At 47.1% G+C, this 16,698-nt stretch overlaps 1 protein-coding gene across 1 annotated transcript in view; it reads right to left on the bottom strand.

Moving 5' to 3' along the window:
* Nucleotides 1–16,698, bottom strand: part of CALCR (calcitonin receptor) — a 653,324-nt gene that overhangs the window by 128,590 nt on the left and 508,036 nt on the right. Inside the window, exon 8 of the mRNA XM_068238473.1 lies at nucleotides 79–232. Within this exon, the coding sequence (XP_068094574.1) occupies nucleotides 79–232 (154 nt within the window). The remainder of the gene's footprint in view (nucleotides 1–78; nucleotides 233–16,698) is intronic.

A 16,698-nucleotide genomic window follows, 5' to 3' on the forward strand; every position in this document is an offset into this window, starting at 1 on the left:
CCCTGTGATTGTACGATGCTTGTGTTGATGCAATGCGCAGAGTCGGTGAGCAGTGTCGGTAGGTGGTCGAGCACTCACCCCAGCCCAGCAGGTAATACCAGTGTAGATGTTGCTCTTCTGCAAACACGGCCACAACGATCAGTGTATGGAGGTAGATTCCCTCACACAGCATCCAGAAGTAATTGCAGCCCAGCATATACTGGTGGAAGAATTGCAGCACTTTACAGCTGACCTGAAAGACAAAAGCAGACATCTCCATTAAGGGGGCCATACACCAGGCGACTTGGCGGCCAATCGACCATCCGATTCCATTATTATAACTGAAATCAGATTAAAAAAAAAAAAATTAAAAAAATAATTATTTTTTTTTTTAAAATTGGTGCCACCGAAAACAAGCATGACCGACAATGCGATCAATTTCAGGCAGAAATTGGTCTCATGTATGGATCGGACATGCTGCAAGATGTTGGGCCTTGCGCGGCGGTAACATCTCTACATGTATGGCTGCCTTTAGGCTACTCTTACAGTGGGACGTTGCGTTACGATGCGACGTAAAGTCACACCACAAATTAACAACGCAACGCGGCCAAAAAGTTGCAATGCAGCATTACCAATGCATACAGCATATACAGTAGAAAATACAGGCAATGAAGAGTATGTCGCCAAGTCATTACTGAGCATGTGCAAACAGTCTAACGCAGCTAATAACGTGTATAACGCACAGCATGCTGCACTTTCTAATAACACTACACGTTACACACAACACAACTCTATGCCCTGTTATGGTCACATACAGTAGAAAATACAGGCAATGACAAGTATGCTGCCAGGTCATTACTGAGCATGTGCAGACAGTCCAACGCAGCTAATAACGTGTATAACGCACACCATGCAGCACTTTCTAATAACACTACACGTTACACACAACACAACTCTATGCCCTGTTATGGTTGCATACAGTAGGCATACAGGCAATGACAAGTATGCTTCCAGGTCATTACTGAGCATGTGCAGACAGTCCGCCGCAGCTAATAACGTGTATAACACACAGCATGCAGCACTTTCTAATAACACTACACGTTACACACAACACAACTCTATGCCCTGTTATGGTCGCATACAGTAGAAAATACAGGCAATGACAAGTATGCTGCCAGGTCATTACTGAGCATGTGCAGACAGTCCAACGCAGCTAATAACGTGTATAACGCACACCATGCAGCACTTTCTAATAACACTACACGTTACACACAACACAACTCTATGCCCCGTTATGGTTGCATACAGTAGGCATACAGGCAATGACAAGTATGCTTCCAGGTCATTACTGAGCATGTGCAAACAGTCCACCGCAGCTAATAACGTTTATAACACACAGCATGCATCACTTTCTAATATGTGTGCAATGTGTGCACTGTGAATGTCACACAGACTTTGCATTACTGTGCGTTAGTCTGCGTTGTTATATTTTATAACGTGTGACTTTAACATCGCACTGTGAAAGAGGCCTTGACTGTCTGTATCTCAGCAGGAGACATTGGCAGCGCTTCCAAACAGAGGCTGCAGCCGAATTGACTACCTGCAATAGATGTGCAGAGCTCCACAATATAGACAAAATGACACAACTTGCATTCAAAACAGGTACAGCAAAGGAGGACGTTAGCTTCAGTATAAATAGTATGTGCACAAATTATTCCCTACTAGACTTCCCCACGGTGATGACGGGTTCTCTCGGGGAAGACCTACCGCTAGTCTAACGATAAAAACACGATTTTTTCCTAGTGGTGCTAGTCATAATGGTATACACATTTCTCTCAAACAGACATCAAACAAATGACAGCGCTGTCTGTATCTCCACTGGGGAAAACAATCACATGGTCACACACATTGAGATTGCAGTTGCATGATGAAGAGATAAAACGATTGCATCGACATGATGCTTACATTGAATAATAGACAATTACTGTTACTAGCGGAATGTAATCATTTCACCAAAGAGGAAAATAAGACCCAAGTGGTGAAGCTTGACAGCCTCACTTCATGAGTGCAAACCACCAACGCCAGCGCTCCTCAGGGGTGTGTCCAGTCACCAATCTTATTCTCCAACTGCTGCACCTCACAGGAGAATCCAGTCAATGGGCCTGATTCACAAAGCGGTGCTAACAGTTAGCATGCTGGTGAAAAGCTCTTTATCATGCCTAAACTCAGTTTAGGCATGATAAATTTAGGTGTGATAAGTTTAGGTGTGATAAGTTTAGGCATGATAAGTTTAGGTGTGATAAGTTTAGGCATGATAAGTTTAAGCGCCAACTGCATTAGCACCGCAGTGCACAGCTGATCAAAAGTTTTACGCTAGCAAAGTCTGGTGCGCTTCGTATAAAGTTTAATGGCGCTGCTTTGCGTGCGGGACTTTGCAAGCGATCTAAACTTATCATGCCTAAACTTATCACACCTAAACTTATGCCTAAACTTATCACACCTAAACTGGCTTATCACCAGAGTGGTGCAATGGTTATCATGCCTAAAGTCTCTAACTGGGTTAGCACTGCTTTGTGAATCGAGCCCAATGTGAGCAAGTCTGCAGAGGACAGTGACGCATTTGCCATTCTCATACAATACGTCATATCTCATCTTGATAAGAGCTAACCACCTCTTATCAAGCTCAGCAAAAGGCCTTCCACGGCTTCCAAGCCCCCTGCTGATTGACAAGCAATATATCTAGGCTTAACTTTGAGGAAAATCATAAAAGCAGACTCTTACCAGCCTGACAGTCTCCAAACCTCACACCTCTGCCACACGCTGATGCTATCTCTGCTTTTCTCCACACAGCTGTTCTATAAGGGCAAACGAACAAACACCCAGTGATATTTCATGGGTTTCCTAGCCTCTAGGAATCTGCTAGGCTAGCTGACCCATCCTTACAGAAGTCATTACTAAAGCATTAAAGGCAGGGGATCAGCAGGGCTTCCAGGCAATGTGCATTGTTTAAAAGTAAATAAATATGTCAGCCTCCGTATCCCTCTAGCTTCAGGTGCGGGTCACTGCTGGGCATGTTAGACCCCAATTTCTCCATTTTATGGGGGTCCGTCAGTCGGGTCACGGCAAGTCTGTCCAGCGATGATCCTCCTCCTTCTGCAGCGATGCGGCTTTCATGGCACTGCCGGCTCAGGGAGATCTCATGCGGTTATTTTCAGCTCGCGTTTGTAATGAAATCCATCAGAATAGGGAGGCGCGCTGCTCGGCTGCCGAGTCAGACGCGGGTTCTGTTCTGATAATCAGCCGAGCTGTAGATAGAAGTTTGTTTCGCTTCATAAAAGCTCACGATTTGATTGCAGTGACTCATAAACAAGGCATAATAATTACTTTAATCTCCGCCATTAAAGTTCTGGGATGGAATGATCCTGCGTGCTGCATGAATGCGCCTAACATAGCTCGCCAATCCAACGCGGCAGCCAACTGGCAAACCGCCAACTTCAAATCGTGCTTCAAAACTGACTTCACAATCAGTCTGCCTCTTTGTTATACAAATATCTCCCACAAGGAGTCTGCTGTGTATGGTGGGGTTTACTGAACACATGGGAATCACCGGGGATCTCATGCAGCATATGACACTGACACAGGATGTCAGCTCTGGACATCCCTAAATAGCGACCCTGACTCCCATTCCTGAATTGTGCGCAGTAGTACAGAGGCGCCAGTAGTGTCACATATTTGATAAAAAAAGATTAAAAATCAGGGAGGTTAGTGGTGGACATACCTCCCCAATGCCAACACAAGATAAAGTCGGTATTTCAACAACAATGATTTATTCACATACTCCAATTTAGTGCAACGCGTTTCGTGGGCATATCCCACTTCATCAGGCTATAAAACAGGAGTATCACAACTTGTGCATCGGGTAACGGAGTTTAGCGCCTCATAGAGGCCGGTGGAGGGAATTTAGCCCCTTTCTCTGCTGAACTACAGAGAGTGACTTCTTAATCCTGAGTGGGGACAGGTCTAATCTCCCCACCTACCTACATAGTGGTTACCTGGACGGTACCCCAGACTTGTGAGTATAATCTTACAATCACTTCTCACCCTACTTAAAGGGAAGGTTCAGGGAGGGGATTTAAAAAAAATAAAAATACTTTTCCACTTACCTGGGGCTTCCTCCAGCCCGTGGCAGGCAGGAGGTGCCCTCGCCGCCGCTCCGCAGGCTCCCGGTGGTTTCCGGTGCCCGACCTGACCTGGCCAGGCCGGCTGCCAGGTCGGGCTCTTCTGCGCTCCATTTCCTGGCACTTCTGCGTCCCACGCCGGCGCGCTGACGTCATCGGACGTCCGGGCTGTACTGCGCATGCGGGCTGGAGGAAGCCCCAGGTAAGTGGAAATTTATTTTTATTTTTTTAATCCCCTCCCTGAACCTTCCCTTTAACACAGTACATACTACACCATATCGGGCTCTCGGTGTCTCTCTTCCTTATCCCATTCCTGAATGAACTGAACTTTGCGATGAGGTGCGGCGCAAGCACCAGCGGAATCAGCCTACATATGACCCTGTGCCACGGTGCTGAGACAGGGTCATATGCATAGCCCCACCCCTGGCTAGTGACATACTTCCTGCTGGACAGGGTCACAGGCATAGCCCCACCTCGGCTAGTGACGCACTTCCTGCTGGACAGGATGATATGCATAGCCCCGCCCGGCTAGTGACGCACTTCCTGTTGGACAGGATGATATGCATAGCCCCGCCCGGCTAGTGACGCACTTCCTGTTGGATAGGGTCATAGGCATAGCCCCTGTAATGTCAGATATTGCAGCCCGGAAGCAGCCTTCCTCACTGAGTATCGTGCATGCTCAGTGGGAAGTTAGACATTATTTAGCTGAAATATCTCCGCTTCCGCACCACATACACTCCCGAAATTTTCAGGGGAGGGAGGGGACCCCCAGATCCAGCTCTGTGTCGAATTGCAGCCCCCTAACCCCGGTAGTCCCCGAGATAGGTTTGCTGCAATCAGTCTCGGGAACCAGCGGGGCTCAGGGGCTGCAATTCGGCACAGAGCTAGATGTGGGGGTCCCCTCCCTCCCCTGAAAATTTCGGGGGTGTACGTGGTGCGGAAGCGGAGATATTTAGGACGTTTCACACGTGGCTGCACAATGTAATGGGGCGCAGGCTCTTACTGTGCATGCGGGGCTGCAAAATCTGAGAGGCTGCAATAGCTGACATGACACCCCGTCCTGGCTATTGACGCACTTTCTGCTAGACGGTCATAGGCATAGCCCCACCCCGGCTAGTGACACACTTCCTGCTAGACATGGTCATATGCATAGCCCTGCCCCCTGGCTAGTGACACACTTCCTGCTGGACAGGGTCATAGGCATAGCCCCACACCGGCTAGTGACGCACTTCCTGCTGGACAGGATCATATGCATAGCCCCGTCCCCTGGCTAGTGACGCACTTCCTGCTAGACAGGATCATATGCATAGCCCCGCCCCCTGGCTAGTGACACACTTCCTGCTGGACAGGGTCATATGCATAGCCCCCCGGGCTAGTGACACTCTTTCTGCTGGACAGGGTTATATGCATAGCCTCGCCCCAGCTAGTGACGCAATTCCTGCTGGACAGGGTCTTATGCATAGCTCCGACCCCTGGCTACTGACGCACTTCCTGCTGGACAGGGTCATAGGCATAGCCCCCCCCCGGCTAGTGACGCACTTCCTGCTGGACAGGGTCATATGCATAGCCCCACCCCGGCTAGTGACGCACTTCCTGCTGGACAGGGTCATAGGCATAGCCACACCCCGGCTAGTGACGCACTTCCTGCTGGACAGGGTCATAGGCATAGCCTCGCCCCGGCTAGTGACATACTTCCTGCTGGACAGGGTCATAGGCATAGCCACACCACGGCTAGTAACGCACTCCCTGCTGGACAGGGTCATATGCATAGCCCCATCCCCCAGCTAGTGACACACTTCCTGCTGGACAGGGTCATATGCATAGCCTTGCCGCTAGCTAGTGACGCACTTCCTGCTGGACAGGGTCATAGGCATAGCCCCGCCCTGGCTAGTGACGCACTTCCTGCTGGACAGGGTCATATGCATAGCCCCGCCCCCCAGCTAGTGACACACTTCCTGCTGGACAGGGTCATAGGCATAGCCCTGTCCCGGGTAGTGACACACTTCCTGCTGGACAGGGTCAAAGGCATAGCCCCCATAGCCCCGCCCCCGGCTAGAGATGCAATTCCTGCTGGACAGAGTCATAGGCATAGCCCTGCCCCGGATAGAGACACACTTCCTGCTGGACAGGGTCATAGGCATAGCCCCGTCCCCTGGCTAGTGACACACTTCCTGCTGGACAGGGTCATATGCATAGCCCCACTGCCAGCTAGGGACACACTTCCTGCTGGACAGGGTCATAGGCATAGCCCCGCCCCCAGCTAGTGACACTTCCTGCTGGACAGGATTATATGCATAGCCTTGCCCCCAGCTAGTGACACACTTCCTGCTGGACAGGGTCATAGGCATAGCCCCACCCCCAGCTAGTGACACACTTCCTGCTGGACAGGATTATATGCATAGCCCTGCCCCCAGCTAGTGACACACTTTCCGCTGGACAGGGTCATAGGCATAGCCCCACCCCCTGGCTAGTGACGCAATTCCTGCTGGATAGGGTCATATGCATAGCCCCACCCCCTGGCTAGTGACGCAATTCCTGCTGGACAGGGTCATAGGCATAGCCCCACCCCCTGGCTAGTGACGCAATTCCTGCTGGATAGGGTCATAGGCATAGCCCCACCCCCTGGCTAGTGACGCACTTCCCGCTGAACATTGCACACTGCCTGCATCACTTATTGAGTTGCATGGCTGTATAATCCATGCTGCAGGCGCAGATCATGTAATAAAGCACAGCAGACTTTATGTCGATATTGCAGCAATTTCATACTTCCTTTGCACCGCACCGCATGAGCTGTGCAGGTCTCCATAGACTTGCATGGCCCTTGCTGCGCGGAAGCGTACCGCATTGTGACACAGTCTGCAGGGGGCCGGAGGCTTGCTTCTCACTTTGCTCTGAGAACAGGCAGAACGCAGAAATGGAAGCGTCAGTGGATCTTCTGTGAACTGCAGGATCGCTTCACACTAGAGCATTCTCAACGGATCTTCTGTGAACTGCAGGATCGCTTCACACTAGAGCATTCTCAACGGATCTTATGTGAACTGCAGGATCGCTTCACACTAGAGCATTCTCAACGGATCTTATGTGAACTGCAGGATCGCTTCACACTAGAGCATTCTCAACGGATCTTCTGTGAACTGCAGGATCGCTTCACACTAGAGCATTCTCAGCGGATCTTCTGTGAACTGCAGGATCGCTTCACACTAGAGCATCCTGAGCGGATCTTCTGTGAACTGCAGGATCGCTTCACACTAGAGCATTCTCAACGGATCTTCTGTGAACTGCAGGATCGCTTCACACTAGAGCATTCTCAGCGGATCTTCTGTGAACTGCAGGATCGCTTCACACTAGAGCATTCTCAGCGGATCTTCTGTGAACTGCAGGATCGCTTCACACTAGAGCATTCTCAGCAGATCTTCTGTGAACTGCAGGATCGCTTCACACTAGAGCATTCTCAGCGGATCTTCTGTGAACTGCAGGATCGCTTCACACTAGAGCATTCTCAGCGTATCTTATGTGAACTGCAGGATCGCTTCACACTAGAGCATTCTCAGCGGATCTTCTGTGAACTGCAGGATCGCTTCACACTAGAGCATTCTCAGCGGATCTTCTGTGAACTGCAGGATCGCTTCACACTAGAGCATTCTCAGCGGATCTTCTGTGAACTGCAGGATCGCTTCACACTAGAGCATCCTCAGCGGATCTTCTGTGAACTGCCGGATCGCTTCACACTAGAGCATCCTCAGCGGATCTTCTGTGAACTGCAGGATCGCTTCACACTAGAGCATTCTCAGCAGATCAGCTGCATCCGAACGGCTAACCGGAACAAAGAGCTCTAACCAGCAGCATTTCCAGACTCTGCGTGTGCCGCAGAGCGCACAGGAACTACGTAGCCTATAGGGATGGTCAGTGGGCTGTGTGTCCTCTATACTCACCTCTCACCTGACTTCTGTCACCCTCTCCTCTAGAGCTGCCCCCCTCTGGTTCCCCCAGCACAAGATTATGGGGCTCACCACTGGGATATAACAAACCAATCAGAAACACCCCATCCAGGGAGGACTCTCATTGGTCTGACACTGGGACTGCTGGGACTTATAGTACATCTGCTGTGCTGAAGAAAGCATAGATTGTGGAGGCCCTGTAGTGACATATAGCAGAATGCAGTAAAGAGGCCCTGTAGTGACATATAGCAGAATGCAGTAAAGAGGACCTGTAGTGACATATAGCAGAATGCAGTAAAGAGGCCCTGTAGTGACGTATAGCAGAATGCAGTAAATAGGCCCTGTAGTGACATATAGCAGAATGCAGTAAAGAGGACCTGTAGTGACATATAGCAGAATGCAGTAAAGAGGCCCTGTAGTGACGTATAGCAGAATGCAGTAAATAGGCCCTGTAGTGACATATAGCAGAATGCAGTAAAGAGGACCTGTAGTGACATATAGCAGAATGCAGTAAAGAGGCCCTGTAGTGACGTATAGCAGAATGCAGTAAATAGGCCCTGTAGTGACAGATAGCAGAATGCAGTAAATAGGCCCTGTAGTGACATATAGCAGAATGCAGTAAAGACGCCCTGTAGTGACATATAGCAGAATGCAGTAAAGAGGCCCTGTAGTGACATATAGCAGAATGCAGTAAAGAGGCCCTGTAGTGACGTATAGCAGAATGCAGTATAGAGGCCCTGTAGTGACATATAGCAGAATGCAGTAAAGAGGCCCTGTAGTGACATATAGCAGAATGCAGTAAAGAGGCCCTGTAGTGACATATAGCAGAGTGCAGTAAAGAGGCCCTGTAGTGACATATAGCAGAGTGCAGTAAAGAGGCCCTGTAGTGACATATAGCAGAATGCAGTAAAGACGCCCTGTAGTGACATATAGCAGAATGCAGTAAAGAGGCCCTGTAGTGACGTATAGCAGAATGCAGTAAAGAGGTCCTGTAGTGACATATAGTAGAATGCAGTAAAGAGGCCCTGTAGTGACATATAGCAGAATGCAGTAAAGACGCCCTGTAGTGACATATAGCAGAATGCAGTAAAGAGGCCCTGTAGTGACGTATAGCAGAATGCAGTATAGAGGCCCTGTAGTGACATATAGCAGAATGCAGTAAAGAGGCCCTGTAGTGACATATAGCAGAATGCAGTAAAGAGGCCCTGTAGTGACATATAGCAGAGTGCAGTAAAGAGGCCCTGTAGTGACATATAGCAGAGTGCAGTAAAGAGGCCCTGTAGTGACAGATAGCAGAATGCAGTAAAGAGGCCCTGTAGTGACATATAACAGAATGCAGTAAAGAGGCCCTGTAGTGACATATAACAGAATGCAGTAAAGAGGCCCTGTAGTGACATATAGCAGAATGCAGTAAAGAGGACCTGTAGTGACATAAGGCAGAATGCAGTAAAGAGGCCCTGTAGTGACATATAGCAGAATGCAGTAAAGAGGCCCTGTAGTGACATATAGCAGAATGCAGTAAAGAGGCCCTGTAGTGACATATAGCAGAATGCAGTAAAGAGGCCCTGTAGTGACATATAGCAGAATGCAGTAAGGAGGCCCTGTAGTGACATATAGCAGAATGCAGTAAAGAGGCCCTGTAGTGACATAAGGCAGAATGCAGTAAAGAGGCCCTGTAGTGACATATAGCAGAATGCAGTAAAGAGGCCCTGTAGTGACATATAGCAGAATGCAGTAAAGAGGCCCTGTAGTGACATATAGCAGAATGCAGTAAAGAGGCCCTGTAGTGACATATAGCAGAATGCAGTAAAGAGGCCCTGTAGTGACATATAGCAGAATGCAGTAAAGAGGCCCTGTAGTGACATATAGCAGAATGCAGTAAAGAGGCCCTGTAGTGACATATAGCAGAGTGCAGTAAAGAGGCCCTGTAGTGACATATAGCAGAGTGCAGTAAAGAGGCCCTGTAGTGACAGATAGCAGAATGCAGTAAATAGGCCCTGTAGTGACATATAGCAGAATGCAGTAAAGAGACCCTGTAGTGACAGATAGCAGAATGCAGTAAAGAGGCCCTGTAGTGACATATAACAGAATGCAGTAAAGAGGCCCTGTAGTGACATATAACAGAATGCAGTAAAGAGGCCCTGTAGTGACATATAGCAGAATGCAGTAAAGAGGACCTGTAGTGACATATAGCAGAATGCAGTAAAGAGGCCCTGTAGTGACATATAGCAGAATGCAGTAAAGAGGCCCTGAAGTGACATATAGCAGAATGCAGTAAAGAGGCCCTGTAGTGACATATAGCTAGAGATGAGCGTAATGACCTAATTACGATTTTGCGAAATTTCGCGTAATTAGTGTAATTACGATTATGGCCGTAAGTACATAATCGTAATGAAGAAGGATTTCGCGAAATTTCGCGTAAGCGTAATTTTCGCGTAATTTTCGCATTACAGTCGTATCATGCCGTAATTTCGCATTAAACGCTACCGTAATTTAGCGTTAAACCGTAACGCTCCGTATAATATAAAAAAGCCGCCGACTTTAAGGGTTAATAGCAAAGCCCCCTTAAATGTTAAGAGCCTCAAATTTGGAGAATATATTAAGGAGATCAGGAGGAATAAGAGGAAAAATTTTTTTTTCAAAAAGACCTTATAGTTTTTGAGAAAATCGATGTTAAAGTTTCAAAGGAAAAATGTAAACATTTAAAAACCCGCCGACTTTAACGGTTAATAGCAAAGCCTGCTTAAAGTTTAGGAACACCAAATTCCCAGGGTATATTAAGGGGATCAGTGGGAATAAGAGGAAAAAAAATTTTTTCAAAAAGACCTTATAGTTTTTGAGAAAATCGATTTTTAAGTTTCAAGGGCGAAAATGTCTTTTAAATGTGGAAAATGTCAGTTTTTTTTGCACAGGTAACAATAGTGTATTATTTTCATAGATTCCCCCAAGTGGGAAGAGTTTTACTTACTTCGTTCTGAGTGTGGGAAATATAAAAAAAAAAACGACGTGGGGTCCCCCCTCCCAGACCTCTTTAACCCCTTGTCCCCCATGCAGGCTGGGATAGCCAGAATGCGGAGCACCGGCCGCGTGGGGCTCCGCACCCTGACTATACCAGCCCGCATGGTCCATGGATTGGGGGGTCTCGGAAGGGGAGGGGCAGCCAAGCTTTCCCCTCCCCCTCCGAGCCCTTGTCCAATCCAAGGACAAGGGGCTCTTCTCCACCTCCGATGGGCGGTGGAGGTGGAGGCCGCGATTTCCTGGGGGGGAGGTTCATGGTGGAATCTGGCAGTCCCCTTTAAAAAGGGGTCCCCCAGATGCCCACCCCCCCTCCCAGGAGAAATGAGTATAGAGGTACTTGTACCCCATACCCATTTCCTTTAAGAGTTAAAGTAAATAAACACACAGACACTTAGAAAAAGTATTTTAATTGAACAAAAAACATAACCACGAAAAAAGTCCTTTAATATTCTTAATTAACCATTAATACTTACCTGTCCCTTTAAATAAATGATCCCTCGCAATATCCTCGGAAATGTTCTATCAGTTACAATGTAACAAAGTTATTACAATGTATCAACTTTGTTACATTGTAACTACGCCGCACCCGACGTCACTCACCGCCGCCGCCGCCACCGCGTCTGCGCTGCAGGACCCGACAGAGCTCTGAGCTATAGCTCAGAGCTCCCTAAGCATCTTTGTATTTGGGCTCCAAGGAGCCCCATTGGTCCTTAGCAGACCAATGGGGTTCCTTCTGATTTGAAGGAACCCCATTGGTCTGCTAAGGACCAATGGGGCTCCTTGGAGCCCAAATACAAAGATGCTTCTCAGAGCTCTGAGCTATATAGCTCAGAGCTCTGTCGGGTCCGTGCAGGACGCTAAGTCCCCGCCGGCTCCGCTGCCCTCCCCGCCTCTCCCACATGTCACCCACATGTCACCCACATGTGGGTGACATGTGGGTGACAGATGTGGGCGGGGTGGACAGCGGGAGCTGCGGGGACTTAGCGTCCTGCACGGACGCGTATGCGGCGGCTGAGCAGCGAGTGGCGTCGGGTGCGGCGTAGTTACAATGTAACAAAGTTGATACATTGTAATAACTTTGTTACATTGTAACTGATAGAACATTTCCGAGGATATTGCGAGGGATCATTTATTTAAAGGGACAGGTAAGTATTAATGGTTAATTAAGAATATTAAAGGACTTTTTTCGTGGTTATGTTTTTTGTTCAATTAAAATACTTTTTCTAAGTGTCTGTGTGTTTATTTACTTTAACTCTTAAAGGAAATGGGTATGGGGTACAAGTACCTCTATACTCATTTCTCCTGGGAGGGGGGGTGGGCATCTGGGGGACCCCTTTTTAAAGGGGACTGCCAGATTCCACCATGAACCTCCCCCCCAGGAAATCGCAGCCTCCACCTCCACCGCCCATCGGAGGTGGAGAAGAGCCCCTTGTCCTTGGATTGGACAAGGGCTCGGAGGGGGAGGGGAAAGCTTGGCTGCCCCTCCCCTTCCGAGACCCCCCAATCCATGGACCATGCGGGCTGGTATAGTCAGGGTGCGGAGCCCCACGCGGCCGGTGCTCCGCATTCTGGCTATCCCAGCCTGCATGGGGGACAAGGGGTTAAAGAGGTCTGGGAGGGGGGACCCCACGTCGTTTTTTTTTTATATTTCCCACACTCAGAACGAAGTAAGTAAAACTCTTCCCACTTGGGGGAATCTATGAAAATAATACACTATTGTTACCTGTGCAAAAAAAACTGACATTTTCCACATTTAAAAGACATTTTCGCCCTTGAAACTTAAAAATCGATTTTCTCAAAAACTATAAGGTCTTTTTGAAAAAAAAATTTTTCCTCTTATTCCCACTGATCCCCTTAATATACCCTGGGAATTTGGTGTTCCTAAACTTTAAGCAGGCTTTGCTATTAACCGTTAAAGTCGGCGGGTTTTTAAATGTTTACATTTTTCCTTTGAAACTTTAACATCGATTTTCTCAAAAACTATAAGGTCTTTTTGAAAAAAAAAATTTTCCTCTTATTCCTCCTGATCTCCTTAATATATTCTCCAAATTTGAGGCTCTTAACATTTAAGGGGGCTTTGCTATTAACCCTTAAAGTCGGCGGCTTTTTTATATTATACGGAGCGTTACGGTTTAACGCGAAATTACGGTAGCGTTTAATGCGAAATTACGGCATGATACGAAACGCGAAATTTCGCGTTGAAAATTACGCTTACGGTATTTTCAATTACGATTTTAATGGCAATTTCGCTACGCTAATTTCGCATCGTAATCGCAAATTTCGCATGCGTAATTATAGTAATGCGAAATTACGAAAATTTCAGCTCAACTCTACATATAGCAGAATGCAGTAAAGAGGCCCTGAAGTGACATATAGCAGAATGCAGTAAAGAGGCCCTGTAGTGACATATAGCAGAATGCAGTAAAGAGGCCATGTAGTGACATATAGCAGAATGCAGTAAAGAGACCCTGTAGTGACAGATAGCAGAATGCAGTAAATAGGCCCTGTAGTGACATATAACAGAATGCAGTAAAGAGGCCCTGTAGTGACATATAGCAGAGTGCAGTAAAGAGGCCCTGTAGTGACATATAGCAGAATGCAGTAAAGAGGCCCTGTAGTGACATATAGCAGAGTGCAGTAAAGAGGCCCTGTAGTGACATACAGCAGAATGCAGTAAAGAGGACCTGTAGTGACATATAGCAGAATGCAGTAAAGAGGCCCTGTAGTGACATCTAGCAGAATGCAGTAAAGAGGCCCTGTGGTGACATATAGCAGAATGCAGTAAAGAGGCCCTGTAGTGACATATAGCAGAATGCAGTAAAGAGGCCCTGTAGTGACATATAGCAGAATGCAGTAAAGAGACCCTGTGGTGACAGATAGCAGAATGCAGTAAAAAGGCCCTGTAGTGACATATAACAGAATGCAGTAAAGAGGCCCTGTAGTGACATATAGCAGAGTGCAGTAAAGAGGACCTGTAGTGATATATAGCAGAATGCAGTAAAGAGGACCTGTAGTGACATATAGCAGAATGCAGTAAAGAGGCCTTGTAGTGACATCTAGCAGAAAGCAGTAAAGAGGCCATGTAGTGACATATAGCAGAATGCAGTAAAGAGGACCTGTAGTGACATATAGCAGAATGCAGTAAAGAGGCCCTGTAGTGACATATAGCAGAATGCAGTAAAGAGGCCCTGTAGTGACATATAGCGGAATGCAGTAAAGAGGCCCTGTAGTGACTTATAGCAGAGTGCAGTAAAGAGGCCCTGTAGTGACATATAGCAGAATGCAGTAAAGAGGCCCTGTAGTGACATATAGCAGAATGCAGTATAGAGGCCCTGTAGTGACATATAGCAGAATGCAGTAAAGAGGCCTTGTAGTGACATATAGCAGAATGCAGTAAAGAGGCCCTGTAGTGACATATAGCAGAGTGCAGTAAAGAGGCCCTGTAGTGACATATAGCAGAATGCAGTAAAGAGACCCGGTAGTGACATATAGCAGCATGCAGTAAAGAGGCCCTGTAGTGACATATAGCAGAATGCAGTAAAGAGGCCCTGTAGTGACATATAGCAGAATGCAGTAAAGAGGTCCTGTAGTGACATATAGCAGAATGCAGTAAAGAGGCCCTGTAATGACATATAGCAGAGTGCATTAAAGAGGACCTGTAGTGACATACAGCAGAATGCAGTAAAGAGGCCAGAGGCCATGTAGTGACATATAGCAGAATGCAGTAAAGAGGCCCTGTAGTGACATATAGCAGAATGCAGTAAAGAGGCCCTGTAGTGACATATAGCAGAATGCAGTAAAGAGACCCTGTAGTGACAGATAGCAGAATGCAGTAAAGAGGCCCTGTAGTGACATATAACAGAATGCACTAAAGAGGCCCTGTAGTGACATATAGCAGAGTGCAGTAAAGAGGCCCTGTAGTGACATATAGCAAAATGCAGTAAAGAGGACCTGTAGTGACATATAGCAGAATGCAGTAAAGAGGACCTGTAGTGACATATAGCAGAATGCAGTAAAGAGGCCCTGTAGTGACATATAGCAGAATGCAGTAAAGAGGACCTGTAGTGACATATAGCAGAATGCAGTAAAGAGGCCCTGTAGTGACATATAGCAGAATGCAGTAAAGAGGCCCTGTAGTGACATATAGCAGAATGCAGTAAAGAGGCCCTGTAGTGACATATAGCAGAATGCAGTAAAGAGGCCCTGTAGTGACATATAGCAGAATGCAGTAAAGAGGCCCTGTAGTGACATATAGCAGAATGCAGTAAAGAGACCCTGTAGTGACATATAGTAGAATGCAGTAAAGAGGCCCTGTAGTGACAGATAGCAGAATGCAGTAAAGAGGCCCTGTAGTGACAAATAACAGAATGCAGTAAAGAGGCCCTGTAGTGACATATAGCAGAATGCAGTAAAGAGGACCTGTAGTGACATATAGCAGAATGCAGTAAAGAGGCCCTGTAGTGACATATAGCAGAATGCAGTAAAGAGGCCCTGTAGTGACATATAGCAGAATGCAGTAAAGAGGCCCTGTAGTGACATATAGCAGAATGCAGTAAAGAGGCCCTGTAGTGACATATAGCAGAATGCAGTAAAGAGGCCCTGTAGTGACATATAGCAGAATGCAGTAAAGAGGCCCTGTAGTGACATATAGCAGAATGCAGTAAAGAGACCCTGTAGTGACATATAGTAGAATGCAGTAAAGAGGCCCTGTAGTGACAGATAGCAGAATGCAGTAAAGAGGCCCTGTAATGACATATAGCAGAGTGCATTAAAGAGGACCTGTAGTGACATACAGCAGAATGCAGTAAAGATGCCCTGTAGTGGCATCTAGCAGAATGCAGTAAAGAGGCCCTGTAGTGACATCTAGCAGAATGCAGTAAAGAGGCCCTGTAGTGACATAGCAGAATGCAGTAAAGAGGCCCTGTAGTGACATATAGCAGAATGCAGTAAAGAGGCCCTGTAGTGACATATAGCAGAATGCAGTAAAGAGGCCCTGTAGTGGCATCTAGCAGAATGCAGTAAAGAGGCCCTGTAGTGACATCTAGCAGAATGCAGTAAAGAGGCCCTGTAGTGACATAGCAGAATGCAGTAAAGATGCCCTGTAGTGACATATAGCAGGATGCAGTAAAGAGACCCTGTAGTGACAGATAGCAGAATGCAGTAAAGAGGCCCTGTAGTGACATATAACAGAATGCAGTAAAGAGGCCCTGTAGTGACAAATAGCAGAATGCAGTAAAGAGGACCTGTAGTGACATATAGCAGAATGCAGTAAAAAGGACCTGTAGTGACATATAGCAGAATGCAGTAAAAAGGACCTGTAGTGACATATAGCAGAATGCAGTAAAGATGCCCTGTAGTGACATACAGCAGAATGCAGTAAAGAGGCCCTGTAGTGACATATAGCAGAATGCAGTAAAGAGGCCCTGTAGTGACATATAGCAGAATGCAGTAAAGAGGCCCTGTAGTGACATATAGCAGAATGCAGTAAAGAGGCCCTGTAGTGACATATAGCAGAATGCAGTAAAGAGGTCCTGTAGTGACATTTAGCGGAATGCAGTAAAGAGGCCCTGTAGTGACATATAGCA

Source organism: Hyperolius riggenbachi, chromosome 5 (assembly GCF_040937935.1).
Source record: "Hyperolius riggenbachi isolate aHypRig1 chromosome 5, aHypRig1.pri, whole genome shotgun sequence".
NCBI classification, from domain to species: domain Eukaryota; kingdom Metazoa; phylum Chordata; class Amphibia; order Anura; family Hyperoliidae; genus Hyperolius; species Hyperolius riggenbachi.